The following is a 16,762-nucleotide window of genomic DNA, read 5'->3' on the forward strand; positions in this document are numbered from 1 at the left end:
AACGTTGGTTTTTTGGAAACGCGCTTCAAAATAAAGAAATGATTGAGCCAGGCATGAAGCGCGATTTTTCAGAAATAATTTAATTTGTCAGTCAGTTTGACGCCTATTAATCCATAAATTTTATTCAATACTCTTGATGATCCTTTCATTGTATTCATCGAAAAATATAAAAAAATGTAGAAAAGTTGTCTTACCTACCTTAGCCATTCTTAAAGTATCGAAATGGATTGAACCAAGTATGAAGGGCGATATTTAAAAAAATCATTGTCTTTGTCCGTTTTAGTTCGATTGATCCAAAAATGTTACAAAATGCTCTTCAATGGATTAGCTTTCAGGGTGTTGTTGTTTAAAATATGTGTCATAAAAAAAGTTAAATACCGAAGCCCCACTTAAAGCTATCGCGTGTAATTCAATCCCAGAATAACTATAAAAACGAGAACTTTTCGAAAAAAAATACCAGTTAACTATAGATCATCAATCATTTAGCAATACTAGCATCGTAATAGGATAGGAGACGATTCGAAATTGTCATAATTTTGGCTGTTTGCTACAATATTATTACAAATTTGAAAAATCTATGAAGAAAAAGATAATTTTTACATCATTGAAGATTTATTAGTATTTCAATTAATGAATGAATAAAAGCTTATACGATGGCTGTTCTAGCATTTCATAGAAGGTCTCCAAAAACAGCGAGAAAAGCTTATATTAGGTATTGATTTGGTATTGAATTGGATGTGATTGGTTGCCAAATAGATACAGACGCTACTGTATGGACATTTTTTTGTACCTAACGTGAAATGCATTTTTTTCTAGTTGTTTTTTTTTGTCGTTCCCCACGTTGAGCTTTAAAAACATTGCGAACATTGTGGTAGTAGCAGTACCTGAGGATCTTACTGAGCAAGCTCTTATCCATTTTGACGTCAATTTCCAGATATCCAATCGTCATCGCACTGAGAGACGGCTGACGAGAGGATTGAAGGCAGGATTGGTGTTGGTCACGGTGTGGTGGTAGCGTGTCACGGTCACGGCTCGATGTTAGAGCTCATGGTAGCGGGGGTCATCCTCTTTGCGTACCTCTTCCTGCATGATTGGTGGACCAATTCCGCCTGTTATCGGGCCCTCCGGTGGCAAAGCGGCACCGCTGGTGGGCAGCGAAAGCACACACATAGTGCGGACAGATCAGACGATGAATCCCACGATCACGATCTTGCGTCCGATTGTATGTAGATCCATTTATCTTTCTATCTTTTTTCTTTTGATATTCTTTATCACCAAGCGGTCAGGGAAAGTACCCTCAAGTGGATTACCCTTTTTCATTTTCTTTTTTCTCTATTTAAGTGGATTTATATTGTGCTGCAATGGATTTAACTGTTCTCCCCGTTTTTGACCGCTTTGCAGGTGTAACGAACAGTGCCGAGGATACCGAACCACCCAACGGTACGTCGGTGACGCTCACGAACGGAAACGCCAGCAGCGCCGAGCAGCAGCAGAAGGAAGAGTCGGCTGGTAGTTCCCGTGACAACGCCACACAACAGCTGAAGCAAGTGTCCTTCTCCAATGCAAACTTGTTCTACGAGACCCGCGTGATAAACGGCAAACAATCGCCGCAAGAAAGATCCACCGTCGACACCAACGACAACCACATCACCATGGACGGAGAGGACGGCGGTTCAACGGCGGTGGTCGCACCCGCTCCATCGGTTTCGGTCGGTGACGAACCGGCAAAAGATACGGAAAGGGCCAGCTTTATCGTCGGCGAAGACTGTCAATTGGAGTACGACGAGCTGGAGGGCAATGACGCGTTTCCGCAAACGATGGAGAATGGTTTGCGCAGCAGCTCTACCTCTGAGATCAATCTCAGTGACAAAAGGCGACGATTAAGGTAAATCCACGGGACACAGGGTTGCATTAGTAGTAGTACTGGCCACTGGGCCATAATGATGCAGCAATTCTGAAGCACTTCCTCTCGCGCAACGCGACTGGCACACGGAGAACGGAGTTTTGCGCGTTCTGGCTGATTTGCCACAGCCACAGCGTCAATATTTGGTCAATTGACGCCAAGATATGTGTGATCTTTGCGACGTGCGGTGTCCTGGGTATTCTTTTTGCTAAGTTGGGCCCGTCTGTGGTTAGAATACGTTGGAAGAATTCGTGAGTTGCGATCGGTTGTTTATTTTTTTGTAAAATTAATGACGGTCTGTTGGGTTGACGCAATGACGCAAGTAGATTTTTTCCACGTTCATCTTCAAATGCGGATATACAAGGAATTACTGTTGGTTGTCCCTTTTTTTTACAAATTCATCCAATGACCTGTGCACAGTTGCTGATAGAATGTTTTTTTTATGAACTATCGGACACGATAGCAGATACATTGTAAGTGGTTCTTCATGACTCGAGAGAGCCAGAAACAATGTGAAGCAATCTTGACCGGCTAGCGGTGAATTAGGCAACATTATGTTGTTGACCTTCATGGCATAAGCTCTCATTGCGCGGCTGGCGGCTAGAAATATGCACGCATTTGATCAACCAGCAGCAGCAGCAGCGCAACAACCACCAGCAGCACACCGTCCCCACCTTGCTATTACGAATTAATGAGCCAAAGGTTATCGCTACACTCTGACGGTCACTACTGGGCATCGATCCTCTGTTGCTGACGCATGATACACTCCTAGAAGACCATAATAATGCCACACTGTCCATAGACGCATAACTGTGCCATGTGCAATTGAGGAAAATGTCGTTGAAAATCGTTGATTTATTATTTTAGAGGTATAGTTTGGTATTTTTTTTTAAATAATCTTGATGTAAACGTTTATTAGGAACAACTCCAATGTACAACCATGGCATCCCTTTATGTAGTAGATCCCGTTACTATGCAATCAGGGGTCAATGCCAACTCAGTTGTTACCAGAAATCAACTGTCTACTTGTATTTTCAACAAATTGTTTAAATACTCAAAGAATTGATTACTTTGGAATTAATGTTCCTAAGCTTATCTAAAAAAAATGGTGAAAATCCGTTCATATAAGATGTTTATACCTTTATGAACATTACTGCTTTCTACAAATCATATCTGCCTATCGATTAGCTTGATCTTATCTGATAAGCCATAGCATTGCACCCTTCCTTCAATGCAAATATTCTATCATTTCCTGCGATTCTGTTCGAAATCTTGCGTCAGAGAGTGATCGTTCGTCGACGTCAAGTCATTTACACGGGGGTTCGTCGCTTGCGTCGTATTTACGCTCACGTCTCCACGTTTGCGCCTCCATTGGAGCGAGATTTTCTCCAACAACTCCACTAGGCACTGGCTCTGACTCGGCATGAATTTAAGCTTACGCCATCCGGTGACCAGCACCACCACCCAGTGGTGGCAGTTTTTGCTGGGGTTCGTTTTTTTTTCTCTTCTTTATCGAAGTCTCTTCTCTCCGAAATGAACGCGGTTCGCGGTAGCTGGACACGACACTGGACGGTTAGTTGTGAGCGAAACGTGGTCACCGTCGGTAGTTCGGTTCGGTAGTGGACTGTGCCTCCAAACCCCCTTTGGAGGAGGTGGGGCCGTTGGTTGCGTGTGGACAAGCGCAAAACTCTAGCTAGCGTATATAGTGTGTTGTCATTGCGCTCCCTATCGCGAGGTGCTACTGACCGCCGATCGATTGCGTTTGCAGAGTGCGTTTTATCATTGCCGCTTTCCCTTCCGTGGTGCATAAATCGATTCTTGGCCCATCATTACTGTCGATAAGCGACAGACTCGTTTCGCTGCGACACGGAACGGATGTCGGTTCGCTAATTGTGTGCGCTCCCCGCCCGAAAATACGGGTTGTTTCAGGTCAGGCTTTCGGTCGTGGGGTGCCGTCCTATAATAACGGAAATTGTAGTTTACCATCCCGTGTTCATATCATCCCATTGCCCTAGTCACACACCGGTGTGTGCGTTTAACGGTATTCACATGCGAGGGCCACCGGGAGAAAGTTTCGTGTGTACGGGCCCCGTGAAACGTCTTTTCCCTTTCCCCACGGTGGGCTCGCATTCATGTTTATTTTATTGAGTTTTCAGTTTTTAGTTTACGGAAATGGTCGCTCTGGATACCGAACCGGTTCTCCGGGACCATTAACACTATGATCATCATTGAGCTTGGCGACCGAAAAGAACCTCACGAGAAGCGTGATCTAATTGAGTGAAGTTTTCGCCGCCGTATGGCACGTGGAGCGACAGGGAATTTCCATCGATCCGGGGATTGGACACCTGCGCCGACAACTTGTTGCGCCGGGATGAACCCCGGCACTGTCCCTAATTATGTAAGATCGAGGTCGGAGAATGTGTGTGGTTTGCAACCGGTTTTTCACGTTTCTCTCTCTCTCTTTCCCAAAGGGAAGAACACTAAATGAACACACCGGAGTGGAATGGAATGATTGGAATGAAGAACCGGGTCCCGGGATATCAACGAGATATATTATGCCGATCGTGTGATATTACGCGCGATCTACTGTCTCAAAACTGGAGCTACTTTCTCTGTCACGTTTTCCATTTTTTTGGCTTTTAGACAAAGCGCCCGCGATCAGTGGCATAAAGTGAAGATCACCGGGAGAGCTTTATGGCTTCTCGACGACCGTTAATGATCGCTTTTGGCGATGGTGTTTGCCAAATTTCCGAACGACAGAACGGGTACAAACAAGGTCATTAGCTGTATTTTGGACCTGGAATGCAGAAAGAGCCGAGCCGCACCGTGCTTGCAGCGCGCACTGTATGTAGGTCTTGAGGGTTCGTCTTTTGGGAAAGCTGTCGCGTCAGCTGCTGACCACCGGCCAGCCCAGTGTGTGGCGGTGGGACAGTGGGGGGAATCGATTTATGCCAACCGACGGCGTGGGCTAGGGCGCGCATGATATTGCGAGTGTTAGTGCGCGCGCGCGGCCTCGTGTTTGTGCTAACAGTTTCTTTTGAATTTTTGGCTAAACAGCGGAAGAAGAAGAGCCAGTGGCCAGTGCAGTGGAAGGCCTCTGTTTCGGTAGTTGGATAAGCGTCGGAGCAGTGAAAGTGTTGTGAGTGTTGTACGAGATCGTGATCGTGATCGTGATTGGATCGGATTGTGTGGTTCGATTACAGCGTCCCATCTTCGTGTTGCCGGAAGCGTCTCCTCTCACTGTCGATCGTCGGATCGAAGCGTTCGAAATCGAGCTACTTTCTCTCTTCCGGGTGGTGGTGGTGGCGGTACTGGTGGTGATCAGTTTATCGGTTGCCGTGACCCTCGTGAGGGCAATAATGTTGAAGAGGAGAGCAAGTAAACGCTTCGTATTGGCAGAATCCGGCGAAGAAACTGCCTGGAACACGACGGAAGATAGCATGGCTAACCAGCAGCAGCAACAGCAGCCGATACCGATGCCGGTGATCAATCTGGAGACGGCCGTACCGAGCGGTAGCACCAGCGCGAGCAGTAGCTTCAGTGAGGATAACGTTGGTGCCGCACTCATGGCCGGAGCGGTCGACGGGCTCAAGGTGCCCATGCACACCAACCTCCAGTTGACCGTTTCCGGTGGGCTAAAGTTAGTATTCGTGTCGATTGCAATTTATAAGCGGGGTGATAACAGCTGTTCGTTGGCACGGAACGATCAACGCGATTGTTCGCGATTTTTCGTCAAAAAATTTGGTGACCCAACGGCGCGCGTCGTGTGTTGTGCAAGGAATTGCAGTTCGAGAGACCGTCGCTCGTCAACTTTTCCTCCAACTCCGAACACTTTCTGCGTCACTCAAACAAACACAAAAACCACCTGCGCCTGAAGATGTGGTCGCGTGGACTTCAATGGAAGAGTGGAACCTTCAAACAGAAGAAACCGAAAGAAAACAGAAACCCTCTTCGGGGGTTGGTGGGGGGCCTCTTGCCGCCAAACGAGACCATCACCTCGGAGGCCTCCATTTGTGAGGACAACCTTTGTGCAATCGCACGTTAGCGTAACAGCTCTTTTTTGGGGGGACTGAGCCGCCGCCGCCTGCTGCGCCACGCCACCGCGCACCGATTACGACGAACGACTTAAATGAGCGGATGGGCCACGGACGTTTTGGAGCGCAAGAGTGTGAAACACATCGCAGCAAGCGATGATGGGGGTCTACCTACCAACCGACCGACCGTATGTTGGGGTTGGGCTCAGCAATTCAATGGTCAGACAGTATTCGAAAGGTCCTCGCCGAGTGCGAGTCAGTGATCTGTACAGATTTTGTTGGTTTTTTGCTTGGTTTTGCGCAAACCGCCTTGTTCCCTGTTGTGCTTGAGTTCCTTCTGGACGGTTAATTCCTGTGCCTAAAAGTGGTCCAGCGTTCCCACAGCCGGGCATTTTGTCACCGAGGAGAAGTGTGATCCAATGAAAGAGAAACACGCCAAAGCGGGCAACAAGGTGCTGACCGTGTTGGATGCGTTGCTGTGCCGTGGCCGAGCGAATGAAGCGCAGATTCCACCATTCCACTTTCACGGGCCCAACGCCCTTCCGGGAGCGGGCACAAGCTCGGAAACTCAGACGGAAGATGCATGGCCATGGTTAGTGTGTTAGTAGAAGCCTCTGGCCGCCGGAGAGTAGCTTATATGTGGTCGATGGCACAATTGGGGGGCGAGGGGAAGTTGTAACGGGGAAGGTCATCAGCGACAGGCTTTTTAACATTTTGTTTTTTTTTTCTCAAAAAATTCCTTTTAGGCCCAGCATGTCCCATGGCACGGGACTGGGATTACAGCGGGGCCAGGAACGTGACTTTGTGCTCTCGACGACGGAGGAGTTTGTCAAGAAATTCAATGGCACACGGGTGATCAATAAGGTAAGAAGATCGAGTCACTGTTACAAGATCGAGTTTAACTGCTCCCCACCGGGGTTAGTATGTGTACGTGCTGTTGAGTGATTAGTACACACAAATACCATTCTTTAAACAGACATTCATTCCGTTTTTTTTTCGCTAAAATCAAACTACCGCATCGGCCACTGTTAGTGTGCACTGTTAAGTGTAATTACTGCCACCCCTCGACAGCATTTAGCTCGTCATTGCTGATGTAGCTAATAAATTAGATGAAGGCTAAGGCACGATACCATCCACCCTTGCAAGCTGATGCCCTTGAGTAGTCACTTTAGTTTTGTTTCTGTATCTGTTCAAGGATTTTAATCTTTTCACCAGAAAAAAAATCAGACTTTTCGTTTGAAAAATAGTGATTTTCACATATTTCATTGATAAGGATTACGCCGACTGGCATAATTGTCATTTTTGTTAAAGTAGTTTAGAGAATAATAACACTTTCGATCGATAGTTTTGATACTTTTGGAACACCGCTACACTTTTGATGATTTTGGAACACCGCTACACTTTGATACTTTTGGAACCGCTGGTTTTATCTAGAAAAAAGCTTTGAACTATTAGATGATAACTCTACTTGGATGGATTGGATGATAACTCTATTTTGCTATTTTGTACTGAATAACCTATTTAAAATTATTTTGCACAACAATTATCGGACGCTAATAAATTCGTGTGACTTCATTCGGTCCGTACGTGCATTAAAAAAACTATTACAAATTGTTATTTTGATTAATTTATGCTGAAACTCCAGCGATCATTGAAGCATTACATAAAAGAGGTTTTCAACTCTTATCTAATCTGATAATTGTTGTAGTGAACAAATATAGGAATTGAATTTGCAATGGTAGTTCCACAAAAGGACGTAAAACCATTTTAGCAATTCGTTGCGCAATTTACTCTGTTCATGGTGGTGTAGTTTTGTGTCCATAGTTCCAAAGAGGAACTTTTTGCGACGCATTTATCGTCCAGGGAATACATTCCAAAAATATTCCTCCATTCCTCTCATCAATCGAGCACTAATTGAGGTTTTGATGTATAAATTATTCGGTAATCGTTATGTATGTTATTCTGTACCCCCGAATCGAAAGTCCAAGGTCATCAAGGACCAAAGAACGGAAAGAGTTTATATTTAATTTTTGATGGTCGAAAATGTACGGGGAATAGGTTAATCTTTTCGACGAATTACTTGTAAACAGATTGGCTTCTAAAACGTTTCTTTACTTTCGCATTTTCTTTAGGTGCTGATAGCGAACAATGGTATCGCCGCGGTGAAGTGCATGCGCTCGATCCGTCGCTGGTCGTATGAGATGTTCAAGAATGAGCGCGCAGTCCGGTTCGTGGTCATGGTAACGCCGGAAGATCTGAAGGCGAATGCTGAGTACATCAAGATGGCGGATCACTACGTGCCGGTGCCTGGTGGATCGAACAACAATAACTACGCGAACGTGGAGCTGATCGTCGAACTGGCGCTCCGCACCCAGGTGCAGGCCGTATGGGCCGGTTGGGGCCACGCATCGGAGAACCCGAAACTACCGGAGCTGTTGCACCGAAAGGGACTGGTGTTCCTGGGTCCACCGGAACGGGCGATGTGGGCACTCGGTGATAAGGTGGCCTCTTCGATCGTCGCTCAAACGGCCGACATTCCAACGCTGCCCTGGTCGGGCTCGGAGCTGAAAGCTCAGTATAGTGGTAAAAAGATTAAGATTTCCAGTGAACTGTTCGCTCGCGGATGTGTGACATCGTCCGAGCAGGGTTTGATAGCGGCCGACAAGATTGGCTTTCCCGTGATGATCAAAGCATCGGAAGGAGGCGGTGGCAAAGGTATCCGCCGTGTGGATACTCCGGAGGAGTTTCCGGCCCTGTTCCGCCAGGTACAGGCCGAAGTGCCCGGGTCGCCCATATTTGTGATGAAGCTAGCACGTGGAGCCCGCCATCTGGAGGTGCAACTGTTGGCCGATCAGTACGGTAACGCAATCAGTTTGTTCGGTCGTGATTGTTCCATCCAGCGGCGACATCAGAAAATCATTGAAGAAGCTCCGGCCGTCATTGCCGATCCGGCGGTGTTCGAGGACATGGAGAAGGCGGCCGTGCGGCTGGCGAAGATGGTTGGCTATGTGAGCGCGGGAACGGTCGAGTATCTGTACGATTCCGAAGGCAAATACTTCTTCCTCGAGCTGAACCCTCGGCTCCAGGTGGAACACCCGTGTACGGAGATGGTGGCGGACGTGAATCTGCCCGCCTGCCAGCTACAGATCGGAATGGGCATTCCCCTTTATCGCATCAAAGACATTCGCCTGCTTTACGGAGAGAACCCGTGGACGAGCTCGGTGATTGATTTCGACACGCCGGCCCACAAACCGCGCCCTTGGGGACACGTGATTGCAGCGCGTATCACATCGGAAAATCCGGACGAAGGCTTCAAGCCCAGCTCGGGCACGGTGCAGGAGTTGAACTTCCGCTCGAGCAAAAACGTTTGGGGTTACTTCAGTGTGGCCGCCTCCGGTGGTTTGCACGAGTTTGCCGACTCCCAGTTTGGCCATTGCTTCTCGTGGGGTGAAAACCGTCAGCAGGCACGTGAAAATCTCGTTATCGCACTAAAAGAGCTCTCGATTCGCGGTGATTTCCGGACGACGGTCGAATACCTGGTGACGCTCCTGGAGACGAACAGTTTTCTCGATAACACAATCGATACGGCGTGGCTGGATGCACTGATTGCGGAGCGGGTACAGTCGGACAAACCGGACATTCTGCTCGGTGTCGTTTGTGGTGCACTGCACATTGCCGATCGCACGGTCACGGATGCTTTCGCGAGCTTTAAAAGTTCGATGGAAAAGGGACAAATCCAAGCGGCCAATACGCTCACAAACGTTGTGGACGTCGAGCTGATCGCGGAAGGCATTCGCTATAAGGTGCAGGCGGCAAAGAGTGGCCCGAATACCTACTTTCTGGTGATGAACGGTGGATTCAAGGAGGTGGAAGTGCACCGCCTTTCGGACGGTGGTATGCTGCTGTCGATGGAAGGTTCCAGCTACACGACCTACATGAAGGAGGAAGTCGATCGATATCGGATCGTGATTGGCAATCAGACGTGTGTGTTCGAGAAAGAGAACGATCCATCGCTGCTCCGGTCACCATCGGCCGGTAAACTGATCAGTCTGCTTGTCGAGGACGGTGCGCACGTGTCGAAGGGCCAGAGTTATGCGGAAATCGAAGTGATGAAAATGGTCATGACGCTGAAGGCGAACGAAGCGGGAACGGTAACGTTTATGCGTCGTCCAGGTGCCGTACTCGACGCAGGAACGTTGATCGGACACCTAGAGCTAGACGATCCGTCGCTGGTGACAAAAGCGCAACCGTTCAAGAGTGCCTGGCCGGTGATCGAGAACGTGCAGGTACCGGAGAAGCTGAACCGCGTTCACTCGGGCTACAAGACCATCCTGGAGAACACGCTGGCCGGCTACTGTCTACCGGATCCGTACAATGCGCCCCGATTGCGTGAGATTATCGAAAAGTTTATGCAAAGCTTGCGTGACCCTTCGCTACCGTTGCTGGAACTCCAGGAAGTGATTGCCTCGATCTCCGGTCGCATTCCACTGTCGGTGGAGAAGAAGATTCGCAAAATGATGCAGCTGTACGAGCGCAACATAACGAGTGTGCTGGCTCAGTTTCCTTCGCAGATGATCGCCAGTGTGATTGATTGTCATGCGGCCACACTTCAAAAGCGTGCCGATCGTGATGTGTTCTTTATGACTACTCAGGGTATAGTGCAGCTAGTGCAACGGTACCGCAATGGTATCCGTGGTCGCATGAAGGCAGCGGTGCACGAATTGCTGAAGCAGTACTACGCCGTTGAATCACAGTTCCAGCACGGTCACTATGATAAGTGCGTGGCAGCAATCCGCGAGAAGTACAAGGACGATATGGACGTGGTGGTCGGTACGATCTTTTCGCACAGTCAGGTGGCCAAGAAGAACCTGCTCGTCACTCTTCTGGTCGATCATCTGTGGGCTAACGAGCCGGGTCTGACAGACGAACTGGCGGCAACACTGAGTGAACTGACGTCGCTCAATCGGGCAGAACATTCTCGTGTAGCATTGCGCGCTCGGCAAGTGCTGATCGCTGCCCATCAACCCGCGTACGAGTTGCGGCACAACCAGATGGAATCGATTTTCCTGTCCGCCGTCGATATGTACGGGCATGATTTCCATCCGGAAAATTTACAGCGGCTCATCCAATCGGAAACGTCCATTTTCGATATACTGCACGACTTTTTCTACCATTCGAATCGCGCCGTTTGCAATGCGGCCCTGGAGGTGTACGTACGGCGTGCCTACACTTCCTACGAGCTCACCTGCCTACAGCATCTGGAGCTGTCGGGAGAAGTTCCGCTGGTTCACTTCCAGTTTCTGCTTCCCACTGCCCATCCCAATCGATACAAGTAAGTGACCGAAAAGGTGTTGCTATCACGATTATCACTGAGTACGATATGTGTTTCGATTTCATTTAATAGCTCGGAAGGAAATGACCCAGATGCCATACCGGATTCTTTTATGCGGACCGGCTGTATGGCCGCTTTCGATTCGTTCGAGCACTTTAACCAATATTCTGACGAGATTTTGGATTTGCTTGAAGACTACGCTACACCAGTGTTTGTGAATCCGAAGGTGCTGGAAGCTGTCGATGGAGGTGATTCCGATCGGCGTATGAGCACCTCGATCAATGTCTCCATTTCCGATCAAGTGAATCGTGTGGTAGAAAACGAAGGAACAGCCAGTAAGTGTCGTGTTTCTCGATCGCTAGTATGACCTCAGAGTGCTTATCATGTTTGTCCTCTTTTTAACAGCACGACCTTCGGAAGCGATACACATTTTAAGCATTGCTGTGCGCGATATGGGCGATATGGATGATCATCAGATGGAGCAGGTGTTCGGTTCCTTCTGTAACCAGCATCGCGAGGAGCTGTTGAGCCGACGTGTTAGAAGAATCACATTCGCTGCCCTCAAGAAGTATGTTGTAGAATCTTTAGGCGAGTGTGATTATACTCACCTCTGTTCTCTTTCGATAGGCGTCAGTTCCCGAAGTTCTTCACCTATCGCGCAAGGGATCAGTTTGAGGAGGATCGTATCTATCGCCACCTGGAGCCAGCGTGTGCCTTCCAGCTCGAGCTGAATCGCATGAAAACGTACGATCTGGAGGCGCTGCCAACCGCCAATCAGAAAATGCACCTGTACCTAGGCCGCGCAAAGGTCCCGAAGGGACAGGAGGTGACCGATTTCCGGTTCTTTATCCGTTCAATCATTCGCCACTCGGATCTGATCACCAAGGAAGCTTCGTTCGAGTATCTGCAGAACGAAGGCGAACGGGTACTGCTCGAGGCGATGGATGAGCTGGAGGTGGCGTTCTCCCATCCACAGGCCAAGCGCACCGATTGTAACCACATTTTCCTCAACTTTGTACCGACCGTCATAATGGATCCGGCAAAAATTGAAGAATCTGTTACGAAAATGGTTATGCGCTATGGACCGCGGCTGTGGAAGTTGCGTGTCTTGCAGGCGGAACTGAAGATGGTAATCCGGCAAACACCACAGTCACCCACGACCTCGGTGCGGCTCTGTATCGCCAATGATTCCGGCTATTTCCTCGATATTGCCATGTACACGGAAGTGACGGATCCGGAAACGCACATCATCAAATTCCAGGCGTATGGTAACCGACAGGGACCGTTGCACGGGTTGCCTATCTCGTCGCCGTACATGACCAAAGATTTTCTCCAGCAAAAGCGTTTCCAGGCGCAGTCGAATGGTACGACGTACGTGTACGACATTCCGGACATGTTCCGCCAGATGACCGAGCGGTTGTGGAAGGAGTTTTCGAAAGCGCGCCCAACTGAAGACATACGCATCCCGGAAAAGATCCTGCTCGAGTGTAACGAGCTCGTCCTCAATGGTGACAATCTGGAGGAGATTCAGCGTTTGCCAGGTGAAAACAATGTCGGCATGGTGGCGTGGCGTATCGTGCTGGCAACGCCCGAATTCCCCGCTGGCCGTGAAATCGTCGTGATCGCAAACGATCTGACCTATCTGATTGGTTCCTTTGGACCGCAAGAGGATCTACTGTTCTGTCGAGCGTCCGAGCTTTCGCGGCAACGCAAGTGTCCACGAATCTACATTTCCGTCAACAGTGGTGCCCGTATCGGGCTGGCGGAGGAAGTGAAATCTTTGTTCAAGGTTGCCTGGGAGGATCCGGAGGAGCCGGAAAAGGGCTTCAAGTATCTGTACCTAACGACGGAGGATTACAGCAAAATCGCCAACACAAACTCGGTGCGTGCGATCCTCATCGAAGATGAGGGTGAACCACGGTACAAGATCACGGACATTATCGGTAAAACCGACGGCCTGGGAGTGGAAAATCTCCGCTACGCCGGTATGATTGCAGGAGAAACGTCACGCGCTTACGAGGACGTGGTTACCATCTCGATGGTAACGTGCCGTACGATCGGTATCGGATCGTACCTGGTGCGTCTCGGGCAGCGTGTGATTCAAATCGAGAATTCGCACATCATTCTGACGGGCTTTGCGGCGCTGAACAAATTGCTCGGTCGCAAGGTGTACGCATCGAACAATCAGCTGGGTGGCATTCAGATTATGCACAACAACGGCGTTACCCACAAGACGGAAGCGCTCGATCTGGACGGTGTCTACACGATCATGCACTGGTTGTCGTACATTCCGAATGTTAGGGGCGGGCTGCTGCCGATGGTGACACCGTGCGATGTGATCGAGCGTGTGATCGACTTTACGCCAACGAAAGCCCCGTACGATCCTCGCTGGATGCTTGCCGGTCGATACAATCCGGCCAATCCCGCCGACTGGGAGACCGGGTTCTTTGACAGAGGAACGTTCACGGAAATCATGGAACCATGGGCACAAACCGTGGTGACGGGACGTGCCAAGCTCGGTGGTATCCCGGTCGGTGTGATCGCCGTCGAGACGCGTACGGTCGAAGTGACGATTCCTGCCGATCCGGCCAATTTGGATTCGGAGGCGAAAACGTTCCAGCAAGCTGGTCAAGTATGGTTCCCGGATTCTTCGTTCAAGACCGCGCAAGCAATCAAAGATTTCGGGCGCGAAGAGCTACCACTCATCATTTTGGCCAACTGGCGTGGTTTCTCCGGTGGACAGAAAGGTATGTCCGAGAGTAGAATGAAAAGAATGGTCTCGCACGGTCTTTTGCTAAACATTTCCGTTTATTTTTTCTTTCAGATATGTACGAACAGATTGTGAAATTTGGTGCTTACATCGTGGATGGTTTGCGGGAGTACACACAACCCGTGATCGTGTACCTTCCACCGAATGCCGAACTTCGGGGAGGTGCCTGGGCTGTGCTTGATCCAACCATCAATCCACGGTATATGGAAACGTACGCCGATCCCGAATCGCGTGCCGGCGTTCTCGAGCCGGAAGGTATTGTCGAAGTGAAATACAAGGAGAAGGACATCATCAAAACGATTCATCGACTGGATCCAACCGTCGTAGCTGTAAGTATAGCCGATTATTCTGCGACGAGAGCCAAAGGAAGGGGAACGTGATTAACGATTCATCATTACCTTTACAGTTAAAAGCACAACTGGCCGCTGCTGGTGAAAATAAGGAGCTGATAGCGGAGCTCGAGAATAAAATAAAGGCCCAAACGAACCAACTGTTGCAGAACTATCATCCTGTGGCGGTTCACTTTGCCGATTTGCACGATACACCGGAACGGATGTTGGAGAAGGGTTGCATCAGCGAGATTGTACCGTGGCGCAATTCACGCACCTGGATCTACTGGCGGCTGCGGCGTCTTTTGCTCGAGGAGCATTTCATCAAGCAGATACTCGAGGCACAGGAAGGGCTCTCTGTTGGGCAGGCGAAATCGATGCTTCGTCGGTGGTTCGTGGAAGATAAGGGAGCAACAGAGGTACTGGAGAGACTGGTGCTGCTGCTACTGCTGGAAGTTTTCGCTCATTGTTAATCATTCCCTCGTGTCTCTACACTTTCAGGCTTACCTTTGGGAGTCGAACGAGTCGGCTGTCTATTGGCTGGAGAACCAGAAGCGATCCGATTCAACCGTTAGCCATAACATTTACGCCGTGAAAAAGGACGCAATAATCTCACAAATTCAGCTGTCGTTGAATGTAAGTTGCTGCGCCTTTATTATTGCTGATGTCGTGGGATTATTGTGGCTGTTTATCTCGTTACAGGATTGTCCGGAAGTGGCACTGGATGCAGTGGTGGGTCTTTGCCAAGCGCTATCACCTGCACAACGGGGCGAAGTGGTGAAGACGCTGGCACAGCTGGAATTCACCGAGAAGGAACATGGTAACATTGGATGACAACGTTTCGGCTGCTCATAACGTCGCCGGTCGAGAAAGAAACGCTAAGCAAGCAAAACAAAACATAGGATCAAGTAGTAATTAAGGTATGGTAATTCCTTCCGGTGCCTTCCCCCGGGCCCCTCAACAAAAAGCGGAGGGAAGCGACGATAACACTATTTTGGTATGACCAGGAGGAAGCAACGTTCGTGTTCAGCTATTATCGCGCACTCCAAACTGCGAAACGCTCTAGCTACTAGTGCCCAGCCCATGCTTGAAATCTTGTTCTTCATCGCCGAATCTAAAGAATATGCCGTTGCTTTAAGCAACAATAAACAAAACAAAATAGCCGACCATTGGATCGCCGACCCGCGCAAATCAATATGAAATACGGTTATGCCTAGGGCGTAACCTGATAGCATCATATCGGCGAATCACTAGGTAACGCTAAGGGGTAAAAGATTAAAAAAAAAAATCTTGGTAAAACCGTTTACGGGATTACTACACACAAAACACACAACACGCACGCATACACAAGACAAACACAAATGTTCACGTTCGGTATCGTTACGATAGGAAAATAACGCGAATTAAAAGAAAGCCGAAGACCTTTAAAACCAGAGCAAGGTAAGGAAGGTGTAGAGCGGGTTTGCCTGCGATCCGTACGTTCATTGCTGCCGATTGTACTGAGTTGTTGCGGATGCGTTCTCGTTGCTCGGAAACGATTAGATTAGATTAGTAGAAATAATGTGTAGAAGGTTAAAGGACAGGTTTTAAACTCAATTCCTCTCTTCTGCCTCTAGCTTCTTTCCCGTTTCCTTTAAACTTATTAAACCTTTCCCGCCAATCGCCGGATCGGGAGTTTCAGAAGAAGAATCCGACGCGGATAGAAAGGAGAGGTTCCACACGCATTACTGTGTTGATATGAGGTTTCGTTATTGTACATTTCCACTTCAAGCAACACAGAAAGGGATTCTGGAATAAACATCGTAAACGGTAACGTGTGGGGACAGAATTCCTGTGGGACGGTTTTGAAATTGAAAGAAACCTTTGCCAGCCAAAGGAGCTAAGGTTTACAAGTATAGTTTTTGTGTTAATGAATTATTATACTGTCGAACTAGCACTATAGTAAATAGTCGGTTGTCGAACTAATGCAATGGTAACACTACATAGCAGTCCCATGGTTTATGTTGCAATGAAGCATCAACTGAATTAATACTATTGCTAGAGCAGGTAAATTGGTTTAGTATTGTAAGCAGCGTAATACTCAAATGAATTGTTGAAAAGACACAGCGCATTATGGAAAGGGGTGGTGTTTAACGTTTTGAACGTTTGGAATAAAACAGAAGTCTTTAGCTTTAGATAGTGTGTTCCTAGTCGCTGTTCCTTATGTTAAAGAACATGTCAAGTCAACATTTCTAATTTCTGTCGTAGAGAACGAAAAAACACAAATCACAAACCGTTTTTTTTTTAATTCACAGCATTGAACCCAGAAGCGTGAACGCGCACGAGCTTGTTTGACAGTTCAAACTGTCAGCTGTCAAAAAAGAGCGCGAAATCGAGTCCGTCCAAAATTCAGGT

At 48.4% G+C, this 16,762-nt stretch overlaps 1 protein-coding gene across 2 annotated transcripts; it reads left to right on the top strand.

Moving 5' to 3' along the window:
* The first annotated feature begins 968 nt into the window (after positions 1 to 968).
* On the top strand, positions 969 to 16,542 carry LOC126577236 (acetyl-CoA carboxylase). Of its 2 annotated transcripts, XM_050238704.1 has the most exons (11): positions 969 to 1,222; positions 1,402 to 1,885; positions 6,684 to 6,801; positions 8,070 to 11,269; positions 11,342 to 11,604; positions 11,675 to 11,837; positions 11,897 to 14,016; positions 14,094 to 14,368; positions 14,446 to 14,787; positions 14,870 to 15,004; positions 15,071 to 16,542. In XM_050238704.1, exons 1-11 carry the CDS (start codon positions 1,036 to 1,038, stop codon positions 15,200 to 15,202), a joined length of 7,419 nt encoding a protein of 2,472 aa, XP_050094661.1. In that variant the 5' UTR covers positions 969 to 1,035; the 3' UTR covers positions 15,203 to 16,542. The 2 variants fall into 2 exon arrangements, with proteins under 2 accessions (XP_050094661.1, XP_050094662.1); XM_050238705.1 differs by lacking the exons at positions 969 to 1,222; positions 1,402 to 1,885 and adding an exon at positions 5,223 to 5,543.
* Positions 16,543 to 16,762: the final 220 nt, after the last annotated feature.

The sequence above is a fragment of the Anopheles aquasalis genome, chromosome 3, assembly GCF_943734665.1.
Source record: "Anopheles aquasalis chromosome 3, idAnoAquaMG_Q_19, whole genome shotgun sequence".
NCBI lineage: Eukaryota > Metazoa > Arthropoda > Insecta > Diptera > Culicidae > Anopheles > Anopheles aquasalis.

What these genes read in the sequence shown, in the direction of transcription:
- LOC126577236 (XM_050238704.1), top strand. Translation starts at nt 1,036, where the DNA reads ATGTTAGAGCTCATGGTAGCGGGGGTCATCCTCTTTGCGTACCTCTTC. An exon ending in TTTCTCCGGTGGACAGAAAG is followed by an intron (nt 14,017 to 14,093) that starts GTATGTCCGAGA and finishes TTTTTCTTTCAG; the next exon opens with ATATGTACGAACAGATTGTG. An exon ending in AAGATAAGGGAGCAACAGAG is followed by an intron (nt 14,788 to 14,869) that starts GTACTGGAGAGA and finishes CTACACTTTCAG; the next exon opens with GCTTACCTTTGGGAGTCGAA.